The following is an 18,544-nucleotide window of genomic DNA, read 5'->3' as shown; positions in this document are numbered from 1 at the left end:
TTCGGGTCAACTGAACTACTTGCAATTGCTCAAGTTCTGTGGGAAATAGAAAGCCTACACCCTGTCACACAGACACCAGATCAAACTCCTTGTAGTTCCACCAAACACACAGTATTTTCCCGTACTATAGCTTTTCCTGTTCTTCCCTCTGCCTGGAACACCTTGCCCAGTTCTTCTAACTCCAACATCCCCTTCAGGTCTCATTTCAATTGTTTACCTGTTAGGAAATCTCCTTTCCTGACCATAAACTTGGGACACAGAACTCCTGCTGTTTTAAAAAGTATCAAGTACATAATTCATTATGCCATGCAAGGACCATGACTGTAGATTGGATTTACTATGCCAATAAATCTAAAAGCCAAATGATACCAATGGTTCCAAATGTCTAGTAAACCTTCTAAAATGAACGTCTCAAAGCTAAAGATCTCAGCAGTGAGCTAACTTCTGCCCATCCTGACAATGCCCTCCACGTTCCCTCTCATACAATACAATGGCCTCCCCCTTTCTTATATAAGCTTGGTTCAGAATGTCTGTTTTGAAGCATTAATTCATTCATCAAATATTTATTGAATATCTATAATGACTACAATAAAATAAAACAGACAGTCTTTACTTTCAAGCTTTCATTATCACACACAAAAAAACATTAAACGACTCCAGTTAAAAAATAAATAATTTAATTACAAATGTTATAAGTGATACGAAGAATATGTACCAAATTCAATAGCAGTCCATATCTTATAAAAACTATCACAATTGGTCACTCTTCTTCCTTGAAACACTTTCTTCAACTGGCTCAGGTTATCATACTCTTTGGTTTCTTCCTCCTCTACTCTCCTATCTGGGGTCTTTCTCTTCTTCCCTACCTCTTAATGGCTAGTGGTCCTTTCTCTTCTTCTATTTATTCCCCAGATAACATTTAGCCTTGTGGCTTTATATACTTTCTATATGCTGACAACCCACAGATTTCAAACTCCAGTCTGGACCTCTCTCCTGACCCCCAGCATTGCAAACCCAGCTGCTTGCTGACCACCCCCACATGGACACTCAAACACACGGCCCCACCTGAACGCCTGACCTTGCTCTCTCCCCTGCTCCACCTGAAGCTTTCCCCATCTCAGCTGATGTCAACTCCGTTGTTCCAGCTACTAAAGCCAAAAATATCAGGAGTCACCCTTGACTCTTCTTTATTTCTTACGTCCCACACTTAATCAGCCAGCAGATACTGTCGATTCTAGCATCAAAATACATCAGAATCTGACCACTTCCCACCACCTTTGCTGCTATCACCCAGTCACAGCTGCCAACATCTGTGTCTAGGTTACTGCAGGAGCCTCCGAACTGGTCTCCCTGTTTCTCCCGTTGCCCCCCAGGAATCTATTCTCAACAGAGCATCCAGGGAGGCTTTTCCAAATTTACTCTTGATCAGGTCCCTCCTAGGCTCAAAACCCTGCAAAAGCTCCTCATTTTACTCAGAGTAAAGACTCAGGTCTTGGCAAGAACCTGTAACATCTGACCCCGTGTCCACATGGGCATGATCTCACCACTTCCTACGACCCTCACCCCAGCCACACCGGCCTGCTCCCTGCTCTCCCATGGTGCCAGGCTTGCTTGCGTCACATGACTTTTGCCCTGGCTATTTCCTCTGCCTTCAATGCTTTTCCCTTGGGTACCGCATGGTTAACACAACCCCGAGGCTAACTCCATCACTTCCTTCAAGTCCATGCTCAAATGTCAGCTTCTCAAAAAGGCCAAACCTTTCTATCGTAATTAAAATTGCAGCCTACTCTCCCTACCTCCTAACCCCCCTTACCTTGTTTCTGCTGTTTAGCATTACTATATACTTTATTATTCATGATGTTGTCTATTGTGTCTTTCCTAATTAGACTCTAAGTTCCTTAAGGACAGTGAATCTTGTCTGCTTTGTTCTACGATGTATCTTAAACAACCAGATCAGGTGCCCAATAAATATTTGTTGTATGAATAAAATCTAATATTTTTAGAGTCAGACTAGGCTTTTTGTAACTTTTGTTACCCCAGGATCCCCAAAACCCAAAGATTCAGGGAGTGGATGAGGGAGGGAGGAACAAAGTGCAATGGGAACAAATTTTCTCATCTCCCATACTAAATGGCAAACTCTCTGAGGGTTAGGACTGCATCACATTCACCGTAGTAACCCCTAATGCCTTGTACACAGCAGACAATAAATTGTCTGTTAAATGTATAATGTACAGCGAACCATGCCTGGAATATAAAAATGTTTGCCAAATGAATGATGAGAAAGTAACAAGTAACATAACAGAGGTACAAAGAGGGAAAACACTATGTTAGGGCTTTGTTATCTCAGAGACCTTCCTTTCTAAGTGCCTGACTCTCACTATCTATTAACTTTAGTAACAGCAATGTTTGAGGTGGGACCAGGAGGTTGAGAAGGAAAGGATGCTGAAAGAGTCACGGTAAAGTATAAATGTTTAAGGTCATGGACTGTGTTCCCCACTAAGTGGATCCATACTTTTTACCAAAATGACTAAAAATGCATAATACTTACACTCTCTAACATATTTTATTTATATATAATAATTACATATGAAATAAAAGTTTATGAAACAATACTGACTCTTACTGTGTGCAGTACTCTCTAATATTATCTATTTTATTCCATTAGAAATAAAACAAAACAACACAAAATTCTGGGTGCCGCCTGCTAAATCAATTTCACAAGCCTCTAAATTGATTTAATGCCTCACTACATCGATTTCATGACTCACCAATGAGTCTTGACATGTAGTTTAAAAAATATTGTAGAAGCACTTTTTCACTCTCACCTTTTACGCCATTGCAAAGATTACTTTCCAGATAATCTTAAAAGAATTGTGGCTGACACAGAAAACATAAGAGAAACAAAAAAGCAATAAGACATGGTTCTGATCTCACATTAGGCCAGGAAATAAAAGGAATCTTGGTCAAATTACAGAAGAAAGGAATTTTTAGCAATTGATTCCTGGAGTCCTTAGAAGAAAATGAAGATGGAGACTAGAGAGCTGCCTCCTACAGCTACATTTTTCTAAGCATTGCATCAGCAACATGCTCCAGTGCTCCATAAAGTCCTACCCACAGCCTATCCCCTTATTTCCTCAGTTTCAATACTAGGCCATTACTTTTCACTACTGCTTGGAGCTCCAGAAATTCCTTCACCCAAAACACAGCAGCTAGGAAGCAAAGATGAAAAGAAATCCCTTATCTGTTCCTAAGCTAGAATTCTGGATACATTTCACATTGCCATATGTAGCAGTTCAGTTCAAGAATACCCACAAAGCCACAGTAGTTCATAAAAATACTGGATTAAATGTACTTTTAATGGCCAACTCCTACCAACCGAGTCATCTATTAGGTGAAAAGGTTGAAGAAGTATCCCCAGGACCCTGCACAGTATCTACCACATGGTAACTGTCCAATAGGTATTTGTGGAGTGATGAAAATAAATAAAATAATGCCAGAAGGAAGAACAGGAATAAATAATATAAAAATCCCTGTATTCACTAGGGATTTGTTGGAAAGAAGCAAGAAAAATCAGGTCCTGGCCAGATATCTTACTTCGTTGAAGCATCATCCTGATTTGCCAAGGTTGTGGGTTCAATTCCCAAATAGGGTACATTCTAGAAACAGCCAATAAATGCATGAATAAGTTGAACGACAAATCAATGTTTCTCTCTCCTATCCCCAATCTCTCTCCCTTCCTCCCCCACTTCTCTCTCTAAAATTGATAAAGAAAAAAGAGAAAAAAAGAAAAACCAGAATGTTGATAAATGACATGGTTTTTCGAGAAATAAGCAGCAAGGAAATAAAAAAAGAGTGTAACTGCTATGGATTAAAAATATTTAAGAGACATAGCACATAAATGTAATGTGTGGAACCTGTTTAGATCCTAATTTGAATAGACTCACTGCAAGGAAACCATTTGAAACACTTGAGGAAACTGGAGCACTGATAGGATATTTGATGATATTAAAGTATTTGAATTCATAAGTTTTAGCTATGGTAATGATTTTGTTATTTTAAAGAGCCTTTATATTTTAAAGATACATACTGAAGTATCTATAGATGAAATTATAGTGTAACTCAGACTGGCTTTAAAATAATCCAGTGGGGTACAGGTGGGGATGAAGGAGACAGAGGCATTTGGGCTGGTGAAGCCTGACTGGCCATATGCTGAAAGTGGTTGATGCTGAATAATACATGGAGTAGTACTATTCTCTCCACTTGTGTATATATGTTTGAAACTTTCTAAAATTCTGGGTCTAAAGAATAGGTAATAAAGGCCTTAGAGATTATTATAATTTCTGATATTTTAACAAGCTTATTTTTTATTCAAGATTTCATTTATTTTTAGGGAGAGGGGAAGGGAAGGAGAAAGGGAAAGAAACATCTTTGTGAGGGGGAACATTGATTGGTTGCCTCTCATATGCACCCCTACTGGGACCGAACCCACAGGCTGAGACACATAACTTAAAGAAGTAGAAACAGGAAAGCAGCATGGAATACCACCAAACAAAACCAAGAGACTGAAAAGAAAAGGGCCAAGGTAGGCACAGAGCTACCAGAAAACAAAGAACAAAATGACCATAGGAAACCGTCATACATTAGTAATTACCCTAAATGTAAATGCACTGAATTCACCTATAAAGAGGTACGGATTGGCAGACTGGATCAAAACACAAAACCCAGTCATATGCTGCCTTTAAGAGGCATCTAAGTGGCAATGACAAAAGTAGGTTTAAAGTAAAAGGGTCGAAATAATTCTCCAAGCAAATAACATACACAGAAAAGCAGGTGTAGCCACACTTACATCTGACAAAACAGATTTCAAAATAACAAAGGTAACAAGAAACAAAGATGGATGTTTATAACAGTAAACGGGGCACTGCATCAAGAAGACAACACTTCTTAATATATACACACCCAATGAGGAAATACTATAAGAAAGTAAAGAAGCATTTGTCGGGACGTATGAGAAGAAAATAAAGCATGAGAACCTGCAGAATTTAGTCAGGTACCGAGAAGAGGATGGAGAATTTAATAAGGTACCAAGATGAGGATGTACAGTTGCCTTCCTGTTGGCTTCAATGAAACTCTTTAAGCGTTCCTGTGTTCAATGTTTCAAGTGTAGCAATCTGCTTAAGAGTGAGTCATACAGTCCAATTCAAAGCTAGAAGATGTACAATAGTTTAACTTGTTTCCCAAAGACTGAGGTTACCTCTGACAGCCTACTCACTCCTACTCCACTTTGCTCAATCAAGTTGCATCTCAAGAGTGTCAAGAATAAATGAGGAGAGCATCTGAGATCTTGCTCCCCAGCCTATGTCATCAGGTTAGCTCCAATAAACTCATACAGAAATTTAAAAAAAACAATGGGAATCCAAAAAAAAAAAAATTTTTTTTTTTTAAAGTACACACCTGTTTTAGGCCATAATGCATTGACTGCAATTTCACCTTTAAATTCTTCTGCCATTCCAAGCACACACATAGACATACCATACTTAGCAATGGTATAAGCTGAAAGAAACCAAAAGCAAGATATTTAATTAAGAAATAAATTAATTTGTAAGTATAAACAATCATTTTCTATTACTATTTCCTTCTTGACATTTTTAGAATTCTTTAATAATGTGCAAAAAATGTAACTTTTTAAAAACTATATTTTATTGTTTATACTATAACATTTGTCCCAGATTTTCCCCCTTTATCCCCCTCTACCCGGCATTCCTCATTCCCTCAGGCAGTCCCCACACCATTGTCCATATCCATGGGTCCTGCATATTATATGTGTTCTTTGGCTACTCTATTCCCTCTGCTGTACTTTTCATTCCCATGACTATTCTGTAACTACCTATTTGTACTTCTTAATCCGCAATCCCCCTCCCTTCCGGCAACCATCAAAATGTTCCCTGTATCTATGATTGTTTCTGTTCTGCTTGTTTGTTTTTTAGATTCAATTGTTGACAGTTACGCATTTATTGCCATTTTATTGTTCATGGTTTTGATCTTTTTCTTAAACAAGTCCCTTTAACATTTCATATAATAATGGTTTGGTGATCATGAACTTGTTTAGTTTTTTCTTGCCGGAGAAGCTCTTTATCTGCCCTTCAATTCTAAATAATATCTTTGCTGGGTAAAGCAATTTTGGCTGTAGGTCCCTGCTTTTCATGACTTTGAATATTTCTTGCAAATCACTTATAGCCTGCAAAGTTCCTTCTGAGAAATTAGCTGACAATCTTATGGTAACTCCCCTGTAGGAACTAACTCTTTTCTCTTGCTGCTTTTAAGATTCTCTCTTTAACTTTAACCTTTGGCATTTTAATTATGATGTGTCTTGGTGTGGGCCTCTTTGCATCCACCTGGTTTGGGACTCTGTGCTTCCTGGACTTGCGTGTTTATTTCCTGCACCAAATTAGGAAAGTTTTCTTTCATTATTTTTTCAAATTCCCAATTTCTTGCTCTTTCTCTTCTCCTTCTGGCACCCCTATGATACAAATGTTGGACCTCTTGAAGTCACAGAGGCTACTTACACTATCCTCTTTTTTGGGGGGGGGGGGGATTCTTTTTTCTTCGTGTTCTGATTGGCTGATTTTTTTGCTTCCTTATGTTACAAATCATTGATTTGATTCTTGGATTCATTCACTCTACTGTTGTTTCCCTGTAAATTATTTTTTTATTTCAAGAAGTGTATCTTTTGTTTCTGATTGGATCTTTTTTATGCTGTTGAGATCCCACTAAATTCTTTGAGCATCCATAACCAGAATTTTGAATTCTGCATGATAGATTGCTTATCTCTTAGTTTAGTTTTCTTCTTGTAGTAGCAATCTGTTCTTTCATTTGGGCCATGTTTCTTTGTTTCTTCATTTTGGCAGCCTCTGTTTGTTCCTATGTATTAGGTAGAGCTACTACACCTCCCAGGCTTGGCAGAGTGGCTTAATGTAGTAGGTGTCCAGTAGGATCCAATGGCACAGCCTCCCATATTACTCAAGCTGGGTACTCAAGGTGCACCCATTGTGTGGGCTATGTACACTCTCCTCTTATAGTTGAGCCTCGATTGCTGTTGGCATGTCCAAGGTCAGCCAGTGCATGTGTTCTGTCCAGGATCACACAGTATTAACTACAAAGTAATCTTGCAGATGGCTTCTATTTGTACTGGACTTGGAGGTGCCCAGGGAAGGCCAAGCTGTGAACAAAGTCTGGCTGCTGCTACTGCCAGGCCTTGGGCAACTTAGAGAAAGGTATGGGGCTCGCTGAAGCCAAGTGCTGCTTGTTTGAGAGAATTTAGGAAAATCTGAAGCATGGGCCAATGCAAGTCATTCCTAGGGAAAAGCCACTGGGAACAACTTGGGTGGGACTGAAATTTGGGTGGGGCAGGGCCTCAGGAAATCATCAGGTGGGGAAAACAGAAGTCAGCCAGGTTGATGGAGTCTCAGATATGGCGCCTGCCTGCTGGCTCTGTGGGGGAGGGCTCAGAACAGGAACAATGGCCTCTGCCAGCACTTCTATCTAGAAGAAAGCTGTCCCCTAGTTCTTACCCTGACGCCGGACAATTCAGTTCTTCCTCATATATTTCTGATGCCTTTCAATGTGCTGCCTTGTTGCTGGAGCTCAGAGGGTGTGAGTCAAAGTAAATTTGTTCACAGGCTCTTTAAGAATAATTGCCTGAGGTTCCAGCAGTTTCTGTCTTCCACAGCCTCAATCCCTGCTGGTTTTTATAGTCAGAAGTTATGGAGAATTATTTTCCTGGCGCTGGAATCCTGGGCTGGGGGACTGGGACCCTTCGCTCCTTAGATATCCCTCCTGATTTTTATCTGCCACATGTGGGTGTAGGACTAGCCTGTTCCATGTCTCTGCCCTTCCTACCAGTCTCAATGTGTTTTCGTCTTCTGTAGTTGTAGGGCTGCCATTCAGTCAGTCCATTTCTGATAGTTCTCCAAAATATAATTTTTTAAATGTACTTAAAAAAAAAACCTTTTTATGGAGATAGCTAAACAAGGATGAGCTACTTTTATATATTTCCATCCTATCATTTCATTTTCCTTAATCATATTGAGATAAGTTCCATTATTGTTTCTTAAACTTTTTTTTCTTTTTTTTACCTTTTAAAGAATGAATGTGGTCATTTAAAGAGAAACTACTAACAGCAAAATAACAACAACTAAAGGTTGCAAACTCATTTAACCTTGTCAATGAAAACAGACCTTCAGTTATGCACTGCAAAAGAAGGACTAAGTCTCTGATACAACTATTTTAGAGGAGGTACTTATACATAAATCTCGTTATTTAGTATACCTTAAATCATTAGTTTGCTCTGAAAGGTTAAGTATTTCATGGAGAGTTTTTAACCAACTTTATTGAAGAACAAGATACAGTCAATAAAACACACCCATTGGGACTTGAGGGAGCTTTCTGGGATAATGGAAATGCATGCCTTGACTTGGAAGTTGGTTATACTGGTGTATACATTTGTCAAGACTCATCAAACTGAACCACTAAGATCTGTGCATCTTATTGAATTTAAATTATACCTCAATTCTATAATTTCAGACAAAAGACTAAGAATCTACTTTCCAAAATGCTGATTCTGCACAGAAAATATAATGCTGAGTGCTATATGTAAATTGTGACTAGCATAATAGACACACTGACTTAATACAAAACAAAAGAACATACTATCCCCTCCACCGACCACTTACCACAGTGCTGTTTGAACCACACTGGATTTAGGTTTAGTGGTGGGCTGAGATTGAGGATATGAGCAATTTTACTCTTTTTCAGATGAGGAACACATGCTTTAGACCTGAAAGCAAAAGAAAACACAAGTCAAATTAATAGCTTTCTAACAGCTACCCCACTTTTTAAAGTTATATTTTAAACTACTTCTAAAGAACAACTGAATTTGTCCAGTAATCTACAGGGTCCTTTTTACTCTTCTTATAGCTTTGCTTTTACTTTCCTGAAATGAACATAGGTAAAGCAACTAATTTTCATCCTTGAAACTTAGCTTAATGGCCTGACAACATAATTTGCTTGAGATAATAATAAAATCCTTGTCTCATTAGCCTTAAATCCAACTCAGGTTATCCCTCAACTACATCCTTCCAAATTCTCCCTCCCCGATACACACCCTTCTGCCCCCGCACACCATTTTCAGTAAGTTAATGTACTTGTTAGCCAGCACAGCTTGTACTGTGGTAAATAACATGGGTATTTAAGTCAGAAAGACCTGGGTTCAAGTCCTCTCTCTGCCCCTTCCTTGTGTGATCCTGGGAAAAATATATAGCATTCTACTTCTCAGTTTTCTCATTTATAAATGTTGGTAATACCTGCTACCATTTAGGGTTCAAGGGTTTAAAATGAGATATATATGAGATATTTAAAACAGTATACATGTTAAACATGAAATAAACAACTGCTGTTATTAGTATTAGTTAGGCTGACTTATTCCTTTAGTAGGAGTGGTACTTCTACTACACTGAAATTGTAAATTAATAATATAACTCCCAATACATTCCCAAATTTAATTTGCAGCAATATGCAAAGTGCTATGCCTTTGGGAGCAGTATTTAGTTTTCTTTGTTTTTTGTTTTAATACTGTGTATAAAGGTAGGCAATTTATTTTACAGGAGACTCAGATTCAATATTTAAAATTTTTTTCATTATTAAGCTATAACATGCTAAAGCTTAACATATTGTAGCTTGATATTTTATAGCTTTTGGTTCTATTCTATGTTCAATAACTTCTAGGACTTTGAACTTATCCGTTCTTTCAAGTCAGTTTTCTTACTATCAAATGTGTAACATTCTTGTTATCATCAGAAATGTCTTTTCAAGTTTATAAACCAGACACAATCAATATCACTAACGGGTTTATATATATATCATTCCTTTCCAAAGGTACTTCACTTCCATGGGAGTGAGATGCGGAGGGGTAATCAATATTAGAGCTGATAGTCATTAGAACAGTGAACTGCACCTCAAAACATCATTAGGAAACAAACCAAATCTTTTCCAGGCAATAAGACCATATTTGACTTTCAAAAATGAGAGTTCATTTTACTTAATTTGACAAGCTTCTCCTTTGACATAGTAGTCAAAATCTTCTACCCACACTTTACCTGCTGACTTTCACCATTAAAAATCCTAAATCATGTGCATTTTTGTGCAGTTAATATGCCCTGTCTTAACGTATAATGAAAACTCTTACTGCCATGCTTAGATACTAATACCTTCAGCTTAATGAAATAAGTTCATTGAAAACTTATTGTAAGCTCAAAGGCCTATAGCACATTTGAGTCAATAAATAAAGTGAGCTGGGTATAGGAAAAATCAACTGTTCAGAAATGCAAACTTTATTACTGAACTTCCCTAAGCATCTAACACGATACAAACACATCTACTACTAGAAATTACATATTTAATTAAAACTAAAAAACAAAAATTAAGGACCTACCTCTACCTCATCTCTGCCTTCTAACCCCCTAAACCACTAAAACATGAGTCACAGGCCCTAGGGTCCCTGGGCAACAGGAATCAGGAAACTGCTCCAGATCCTTGCTGAAACCTCCAAATAGGTCAGTTCTCAGGGCCTAACCCCCTTTCTCCCCCTGAGCATGTTTCTCAAGCTTCCCTGATAAAACAATCTATAATTCTCTTACATGAATAAATGAGTGTCACCAAATAAAAAACAAAAATTAAAATGGAAATGTTTCATTATGAATTTCTCTTTTATAACTTAGACCTTTCATAAGACCAACAACCTGACACCTTTTCTCTCATCCAAAGGTCAACGTCAAGTCTTTCATTCGGCATTGCAACGAACCTTTAACTGGGAACAATATTTAGCTTTATTTTAAAAATAGCTGTTCATAAATGTAGGAACTTTCAACAGTGAATAGCATCTTTGTTTTTAAAAAGGGGTTTTATTTTAGGATATCTATTCCCAAGGAATTTGTAGATTTGTTTTTCCAACATATTCATCTTTAGTGTTTACTACCTTAGTGCTCTACAGATTATATATTCTATTTGTGGTTCTTTAACTACACAGATAGTATTCATCGAGAAAGGTAAGTGAACAAGGTTAGTTCCTGATAGTCTAAAATCATGTTCTTGTTTTGTTTTATTTTAAACTGAAACTTCAAATCTACAACTGTAGAAATGTAGTTTAGGCTATCATTTTCATTTTTGGAAAATGACCTCAGTATAGATAAGGGTCCAGACTGTTCTTGCCAAATGGGTTTTCCAAAGACATAATTTCACAAAGAATGAATAATGAGAATCATGCATTTGTGTTTACTAAAAGTCATGCCCGCTAAAAAGACCAAATCTTTGTGACCCAATCTCTGTTTGGGAGCTGAACTGGGAATTTTCTCTTGGGCGGCAAAGAGAGTCAATTTCTTTAACAACACTTTTACACAATCTTGTCATACAGCAGACGATCATGGTTGTATTCTATATGAGTAACTGTTTCAAACCACAGAGGTGTAGTTAGTACTTAGAATTCGTAACATAGTTGATTTTTATTTTAGCAAGACACTTTTTTGTATCTTTGTATCTAGAGAACAAAAGAATGAACACTTCTGTGAAACATTTCTATAGTAGTTTAAGTTTTTAACGAGTATAAAGTTAGCACTGACTATTACAACAGCATTGCCTATAGTTATGATTACTAATTTTGACAAATCTACATTAAACTTCCTAAGATATTTCTCAATACTTAACAAGTCATTTCCTGATATTCATGTCATGGGTACCCAGTCTAAAAAATTTTTTAATCATATAAACATTCTCCTGACATCAAATAAATATAACCATGTGGGTGGAATATTTCTATCTGTGGCATCATCTATAATAGAAACTGCCACATATGACTTAATTTTTTCGCAAAACCATGTCTTTCCAAACTTTAATTCAATATACTCAGCAATAGTATTCCAGGTTAGAGTTGTATTTTTAAGCACTTGTTTAAATAAGTGTTTATATTCAATAAAAATGATTCTACAAAGTTACCAGCTATAGAAGATTATGATGCCCAGCTCGTTTCTTCATGTAACACATATGTGAATCACACAGCAGCACTGCTTATTTCACTTGAAGATAAACACAAACCCTATAGAAATGGTGGTCCTTTTTCTAATACATTAACTTTTTCATTGCTATCTTTTCTATATGCTTGCCATAGTTCTTACTGTGGTTGGATTCACTGTTTTCCATTCAATAGAGATATACCTTACATATTGAATTTATAGAAATATGCCCCATCTACAAAGAAGTAGGCTCTCACTCATTTGACTTGAACATATGGCCCTCTTGGCATATGTCTTATTTTCCCACTTCAGATAAGAAAGTCGGTATGAGAAATATTTTACTTTCCTCTTTAATACAAGAAAAACAACAGTGCAAATATAATAATAAATGGTAACTTTTTAGCTTGTCTTCAGCATTTGGAACACAATGGAGCTCATGCTCCATCTAATGAGGCAGTTCATATTCTGCTACTCAGCAATGGCAGCTATTGCCATGTGGGAATGCTGTCGCTGTGTGGCCAGATTTTCAAGAAAAGTCAGAAAGCTGGGGTTTTGTCTAAATCTCTTGCTTTTTTTCATGTAAGAAACTAATGAAATTTTGAATGTAGATAATTATAAAAAGAAATTTTTTAACAGTGCCAGAGCCAAGTTTTGCAGACCCAATAAACCACATCTGAGGGCAAAGTTCAGAACAACAAATTTTACATTTAACCCTTATGACCAATCCTAGGCCATCTTAATCATTCCCACTTTACAAATGAGGAAACAGAATCTATCAAGAGGTTTAGTTACAGTTATCAGATAGCAAGTCATGAAGGGTGGGGGATAGGATCTGAATCCCACTCAAAGGAGTCTGACTCTAAAGCCCAAGGTCCTAACCACCTGTGCTATACATACACGTAAGACAGATACATATGAAGCAGATAAGCATGTTCTATGCTGATCTCTCCTGATGTGCACATGAGAAATGGTAAGATATGAGTGGAAATAAACAGGTAAATGGACAAATAAACAAGACGGAGCTTCTGATCAATCCAGAACAGACCAGGATCACATTTATTTTCATTCTATATTCGATATTTCCTAATATTGCCCAAGAGAGCATTAGCCTTTTGTCAATTACATTAAAATGTGATTGATAATCAGCTTCTGGTTATTTGTTTATTTTTAAATATTTTATTTATTTATTTTTAGAGAGGGGGAAGGGAAGGAGAAAGAGAGAACACTGATGTGTGAGAGATACATAGATCAGTTAGTTGCCTCTTACATGTCCCTGCCTGGGAATCGAATCAGTGACCTTTTGGTTCATAGGCCGACACTCAATCCACTCAGCCACACCAGCCAGGGTGCCTCCTGTTATTTATATAACTAAAACCCAATGAAGGAGAGTCTATGTGCTGCCTTGAGTAATCAGAAGACTTGGTATACATGTATTACTTCATGCAAATGTTTGAAAATGCTTGAACTATACTTTAATATTTATTAGATTACAGAGAAAAGCAGCTCTGATTAAAACTATTCATTTAAAATATTATCTACTAACTTGGAATATTTTTAGGTGTTTATAAGGATTGACTAAATTTTAAACTATATTGCTAATCTGATTCAAATCTGTTTACTACTAGTTCACTGAGAAAACATTACAACATTCTCTCTGACAACTCTGTAACTTACGTAAGGTAGGTGCCTCGGGTGTTGACATTCATCATCAAATCCACCTTCTTCGTAGGTGTTTCCAATGTGTTGGTCAAGCTAATAGCACTGGCATTATTCACCAAGATGTCAATTCCTATTTTCAAATAATCGAGTTCCTATTAATATAATTTAAACTTTATAACAAAAAAGAAAGTAAAACGTTTACTCTGTATAGTTGAACCCTAAGTTGGTTCACAAATACTTCTTTTAGATAAAAGGGCTAACCAATACACCAAAATAAGACTAACTAGCCTGTGGGGGAGCGGGAGGGCAGGGAGAGCAATGGGAGAAAAATGGGACAGCTGTAATAGAACAGTTAAAAAAAAGAAAAAGAAAAGACTAAGTAGTGACGTCAAAAACACCAAAATGATTTCCACTAGCACCATGGAGATAGCCAATCACCAGAGCTTGAAGTGAAACTACAGGGAGGCTTTGTAGCTTCCATTCTTACCTGTCCTCTTACTTCCAGGTCATCCCTTCTTGTCTCCAAGACCTTAGATTAACTTTCTTAAAGTTTCCCCTCCTTCCTAGCATCTTTCCAATGCCTGTCCTCCTTCCAAGCACACAGGTCTCCCTCCCTTATAAGGCCCTTAATAAATGAAAAAACTCCTTTCTGGTCTTGGGAAGTGGGAAGAGAAAAGATCCAGAGTTGCAATTTCAGGCAAATCATCAAAGTAGATTAAGTTTGTTTTGGTAACTCATTCATAATATAAAACAAATCTAGAATAACCATTATTCCTGCATATTCTGTATAGTCCCCCGCTATTGTAACATATGGTTATATTATTTGAAAAGAGGCAAAAGAATGGGATCTGGGGAACTAGTTTTGGTTAGATGTGAGTAACTGTCAAGGTCCTAACTTTATATGAGATGGTAGACTTGTTATATTATTTAAAATAATTCTTACCAAATCAAAAATAGTCATCAATGGTTTTAAGCTACATTTCTATATGAACAATACTCATTTCTGGTTATGCTCCAAAGACTCAGAAAAATTAAAAAATAATTTAATGAAAATTAGTTGTACCTATATTTTATGAACAGTTACTAATTATTTCAGAATTAAGGCACTACCTCCAAATTTCTCCACTGCTTTCTCCACTGCATTACTGATTTGCTGTTCATCTCTCACATCAACAATACAAGGCAAGGCCCTTCCTCCAGCAGCTTCGACTACAAAAGATAAACAAACAAAAAGAGCATTAAAGTATGCAAATGGTAAAGCTTTCAGTCTGATATAAAAGTCAAGAGAAATAAGTATCCTCTTTTCAGAAAATCAATATAAATAACTATGTCTTATAACTACCAGTACCTCTACTCTACAGTAGGACAGCTTTTAACCCATATCCAGCTTCAGATTAGGCAGACCAGTTCCATTAAAAACAAAGGGAATTTAAAACTTCTATTAAAAATTTTTTAAAAAGGAAAAAAAAAGGAAGGAAATTTAAAAAACTCCATTATAAAAACTTTTTTAAGTATAAAAAAAGTATAACGAACTACCACGAATCTATCACCTATCTTTGATTGACTGTTAACATTTAGCCAGTTTAATTTATCTCTGTCCAACCCTTTTGTTTTGGGCTGGTGTATTTTTAAACAAATCCCAGACATCACCTCACTCATCAATGTTTCATAGGTATTCCCCTAACATAACCACAATGCTAGTAAGATAACTAACAAAACCAGCAATCTCAGCTGAGGTTGAATTTTGAGCCCTCCCTCCAGGTACTGTGCTTGGCGCAATGCCTCGAATATAAGCACTCAATAACAATCTGTGAAGTGAAAGTGTTAAAATAATGACTTAGAAGTGGTGCAGAGAATAAATAACACGGAGAGCTTTCTCAGAGTGTTCACATCATCCACCTCTCACATTCTTCTCTATTTCCACTCCCCTGTTCTCTGCTCAAATCCAAGAACTCCTGCCCTCATGGGACTATGATTTTTAATGGGAATCTCTCATATCACTCGAAAGTGCTGAGGGAGAAGAAGTTCCCAATCACTGCCTAAGGTGACGAAATACTTTAAGCAGATAAAATTATTTTTAGGGTAGCTTTCAAATACTTATAATTAAACTCTCCAGCAAATTCTTTATGTCGTGAAATCACGGTGAGGACACTTCATGAAAGGGCATTGTCACACTCACTTTCCTCAGCAGCAGTATAGATAGTGCCTGGAAGTTTGGGATGTGCATGACTGGTCTTCGCAGCAATGACAATATTTGCTCCATCCTTTGCTGCTTTAAGTGCAATAGCTTTGCCAATGCCACGGCTTGCACCTGTGATAAAAACTGTACATCCTGCTAGCTTCCTAAAACAAAACAAATGTGACTTTATTAGAAACCTCAATGCTTTGTATACTTAACAGTGTAAGAAACATATGTATATTTTTGCAATGTTTCCTCCTCTGTGAAACTTTCTCTAAACCCTCCTCCCTCTCCACCTGATTAGCTAGTAACTCTACTGTACTGCCACTGCGTATGATTTATAAATTATATATTACAACTACGGTCGGCCAGTCTTGCAGTGATTTGGCAAACAAAATCTGCTCAAATGTAAATCTTAAAGAGAAATGAGAAGTTAATAAGATACATAAACATGTATTATTTTCCAAAAAAAGTGTTGATGCTTATTTTTAAGTGGTAGGATTATGAATAAATCTTATCATTTTTTTTATCCCCACTCAAGGTCATGCTTATTAATTTTAGATAGAAGGAAGGGAGGGATAGAGAGAAACATCAGTGTGAAAGAGAAACATCTACCAGTTGCCTCTCATACACCCGCCAATCAGGGACAGAACCTGCATGTGCCCTGACCAGAAACAACCTGTGACCTTTCGGTTTATGGGACAACATCCCAACCAATTGAGCCACACTGGCAAAGGCTATCATAATTTTCATATTCTCTGGCATTTTTCAAATTTTCCACAATGAATACATCCCACTTAGAAGAAATTATCTAAAAGCAAATAATTGTTCAATGGATGTCCATCATTGTTCATAAAACCAGAGAGGAAACAATGTAAATGTCCATCAACTGATAAATGGTTATATAAAATGTAGTACTATTTTGCTGTTTGCTAGCGTTTTGGATTAGGAAATCTCATTCACCCTTTTGGGTGTGCAACCTTTTTGGAGGGTTCTTTGTATTAGCTATCAAAATTTAAAGTGTATATACTCCTTGATCCAACAACCTCACTTTCAGGAATTTATCATATATAGACAAATATGTGCAAACAGATGAATAATACATGCATAACTCCTGCAGCAAAGATGGAATAACAAAAGAATTAGAAATGATCTGGTATCCAGTGGTAGGGAGCTGGTTAAATAAATTATGGCATATTAATAAATAGAATACTATGTAAGCATTAAAAGGGAAGAAGGGCTACATGTACTTCATATGTATCCTAAGACATATTAGGTAAAAATAACAAGGCCCAGAAGATAGTTTGCTACCATTGAAAGTGGTATGTACAATGCAATACACAGAGGATATATTACAGAAAGTTACAGTTGAAATTTAAATAATCAATTTATTAACCAATGCCACTCCAATAAATTTAATAAAATTTTTTTAATGTGATGTGTGTTCAGGGCAATACACAAAATATATTTATAAACACACATAATGTCTTTGGAAAAAATACCAGAGAGCAATAAAGGGACTGGAAGTTAAGGATGACAAAACTCACTTTCGAAACCCAAAAGTTTGAGCCGTTTAAGTCTTTTGGCCATGGGCTTGTAAGTTTCAAGCAAATTACATATTGGTCATGCTATTCAGCTCAATACACCCATATTTTACAGAAACGAAGTACAAGGGCGGTTGCCAGGAGCTGGTGGAAAGGGAAAGAGTTGTTTAATAGGTACAAAGTTTTCTAAGTTGAAAATGTTCTAAAGATTGGTTGCACAACAATGTGAATGTACTTAACACTACTGAACTATACTACACTTAAAAATGGTTAAGATGGCAAATTTTGTGGTGTATTTTGTCACAAATAAAAATTTTAAAGTGAAAAAGAGGCCCCCCCCAAAAGAAATACCAATACTTTTAGGTTAGTTTTGTTACTAATTTGAAAATCACTCCATTATTTTATTATTCTAGAACGAGCGTTCAGAACAAGATGACATTCATGAGGTGCACAAGTGTCCAGTGACCTTTCACCTAGAACTTGCATGCCTTCAGCAAGACAGGCAGCTACTGTTCAACCCAAGACGGGGCCGGCCCTACAGGCGATGGGGTAACCCACTCTGATCCTTTACCTGTGGATGAGGTTTTTATACGGCTGCCACCCTTAAGTACACAACTTTGGATTACTTTCAACGCGTCTCTATAGTTCCAGGAACACTGCGTCCAGCGTGGGGCAGCTTCATTAACCCTCCCACCGCTGCCGGGCCCCACCAACCATCCCCGCTGCCTCACATTGCGCGGCCCCTTCCTTCCCCATGACGCCCCTACCCCCTTACCCTGTATTGGGTAACATGACTTCCGTAGATCAAAACCAGTGCCGAAGCAGCCGCAGCAGGCGGATAGTGAGAGGCGGTTCTTCACTCCGCATTTAGTTCCGCCCCAGAAGCCCCGCCCCGAGGTCTGCGAGAAGTCGGAGGTTGCCGAGTGCGCCTGCGCACGCAATGGGCCTCCCTGGCGTTCGACCTCCCTTTGCCTAGCCCTGGAAACTGGCTCTGCGCAAGCGCAGTGAGACAACTCTGCCCTGCCCGTCTCCCGGGCTATACGGTGATAATTGGTTTCCCGAATAAGTCTGGACTGCTGGGCGCATGACCCCTTATGTTT

General features: G+C 37.5%; 1 protein-coding gene across 1 annotated transcript in view; it reads right to left on the bottom strand.

The window, feature by feature from the left end:
• Positions 1-18,341, bottom strand: part of HSDL2 (hydroxysteroid dehydrogenase like 2) — a 43,205-nt gene extending 24,864 nt beyond the window's left edge. The window contains exons 1-6 of the mRNA XM_090274570.1: positions 18,220-18,341; positions 15,901-16,064; positions 14,832-14,930; positions 13,737-13,851; positions 8,733-8,836; positions 5,455-5,553 (exon numbers count right to left, since the gene is read on the bottom strand). Of these exons, the coding sequence (XP_090130696.1) occupies positions 5,455-5,553; positions 8,733-8,836; positions 13,737-13,851; positions 14,832-14,930; positions 15,901-16,064; positions 18,220-18,236 (598 nt within the window). The 5' untranslated portion in view covers positions 18,237-18,341. The remainder of the gene's footprint in view (positions 1-5,454; positions 5,554-8,732; positions 8,837-13,736; positions 13,852-14,831; positions 14,931-15,900; positions 16,065-18,219) is intronic.
• Between the last annotated feature and the right edge of the window lie 203 nt (positions 18,342-18,544).

Source organism: Furipterus horrens, unplaced genomic scaffold (genome assembly GCF_987537825.1).
Source record: "Furipterus horrens unplaced genomic scaffold, mFurHor1.1.pri manual_scaffold_4, whole genome shotgun sequence".
Classification (NCBI taxonomy): Eukaryota; Metazoa; Chordata; class Mammalia; order Chiroptera; family Furipteridae; genus Furipterus; species Furipterus horrens.
The sequence above is the reverse complement of the archived record's forward strand: the minus strand, read 5'-3'. Positions and strand labels throughout refer to the sequence as shown.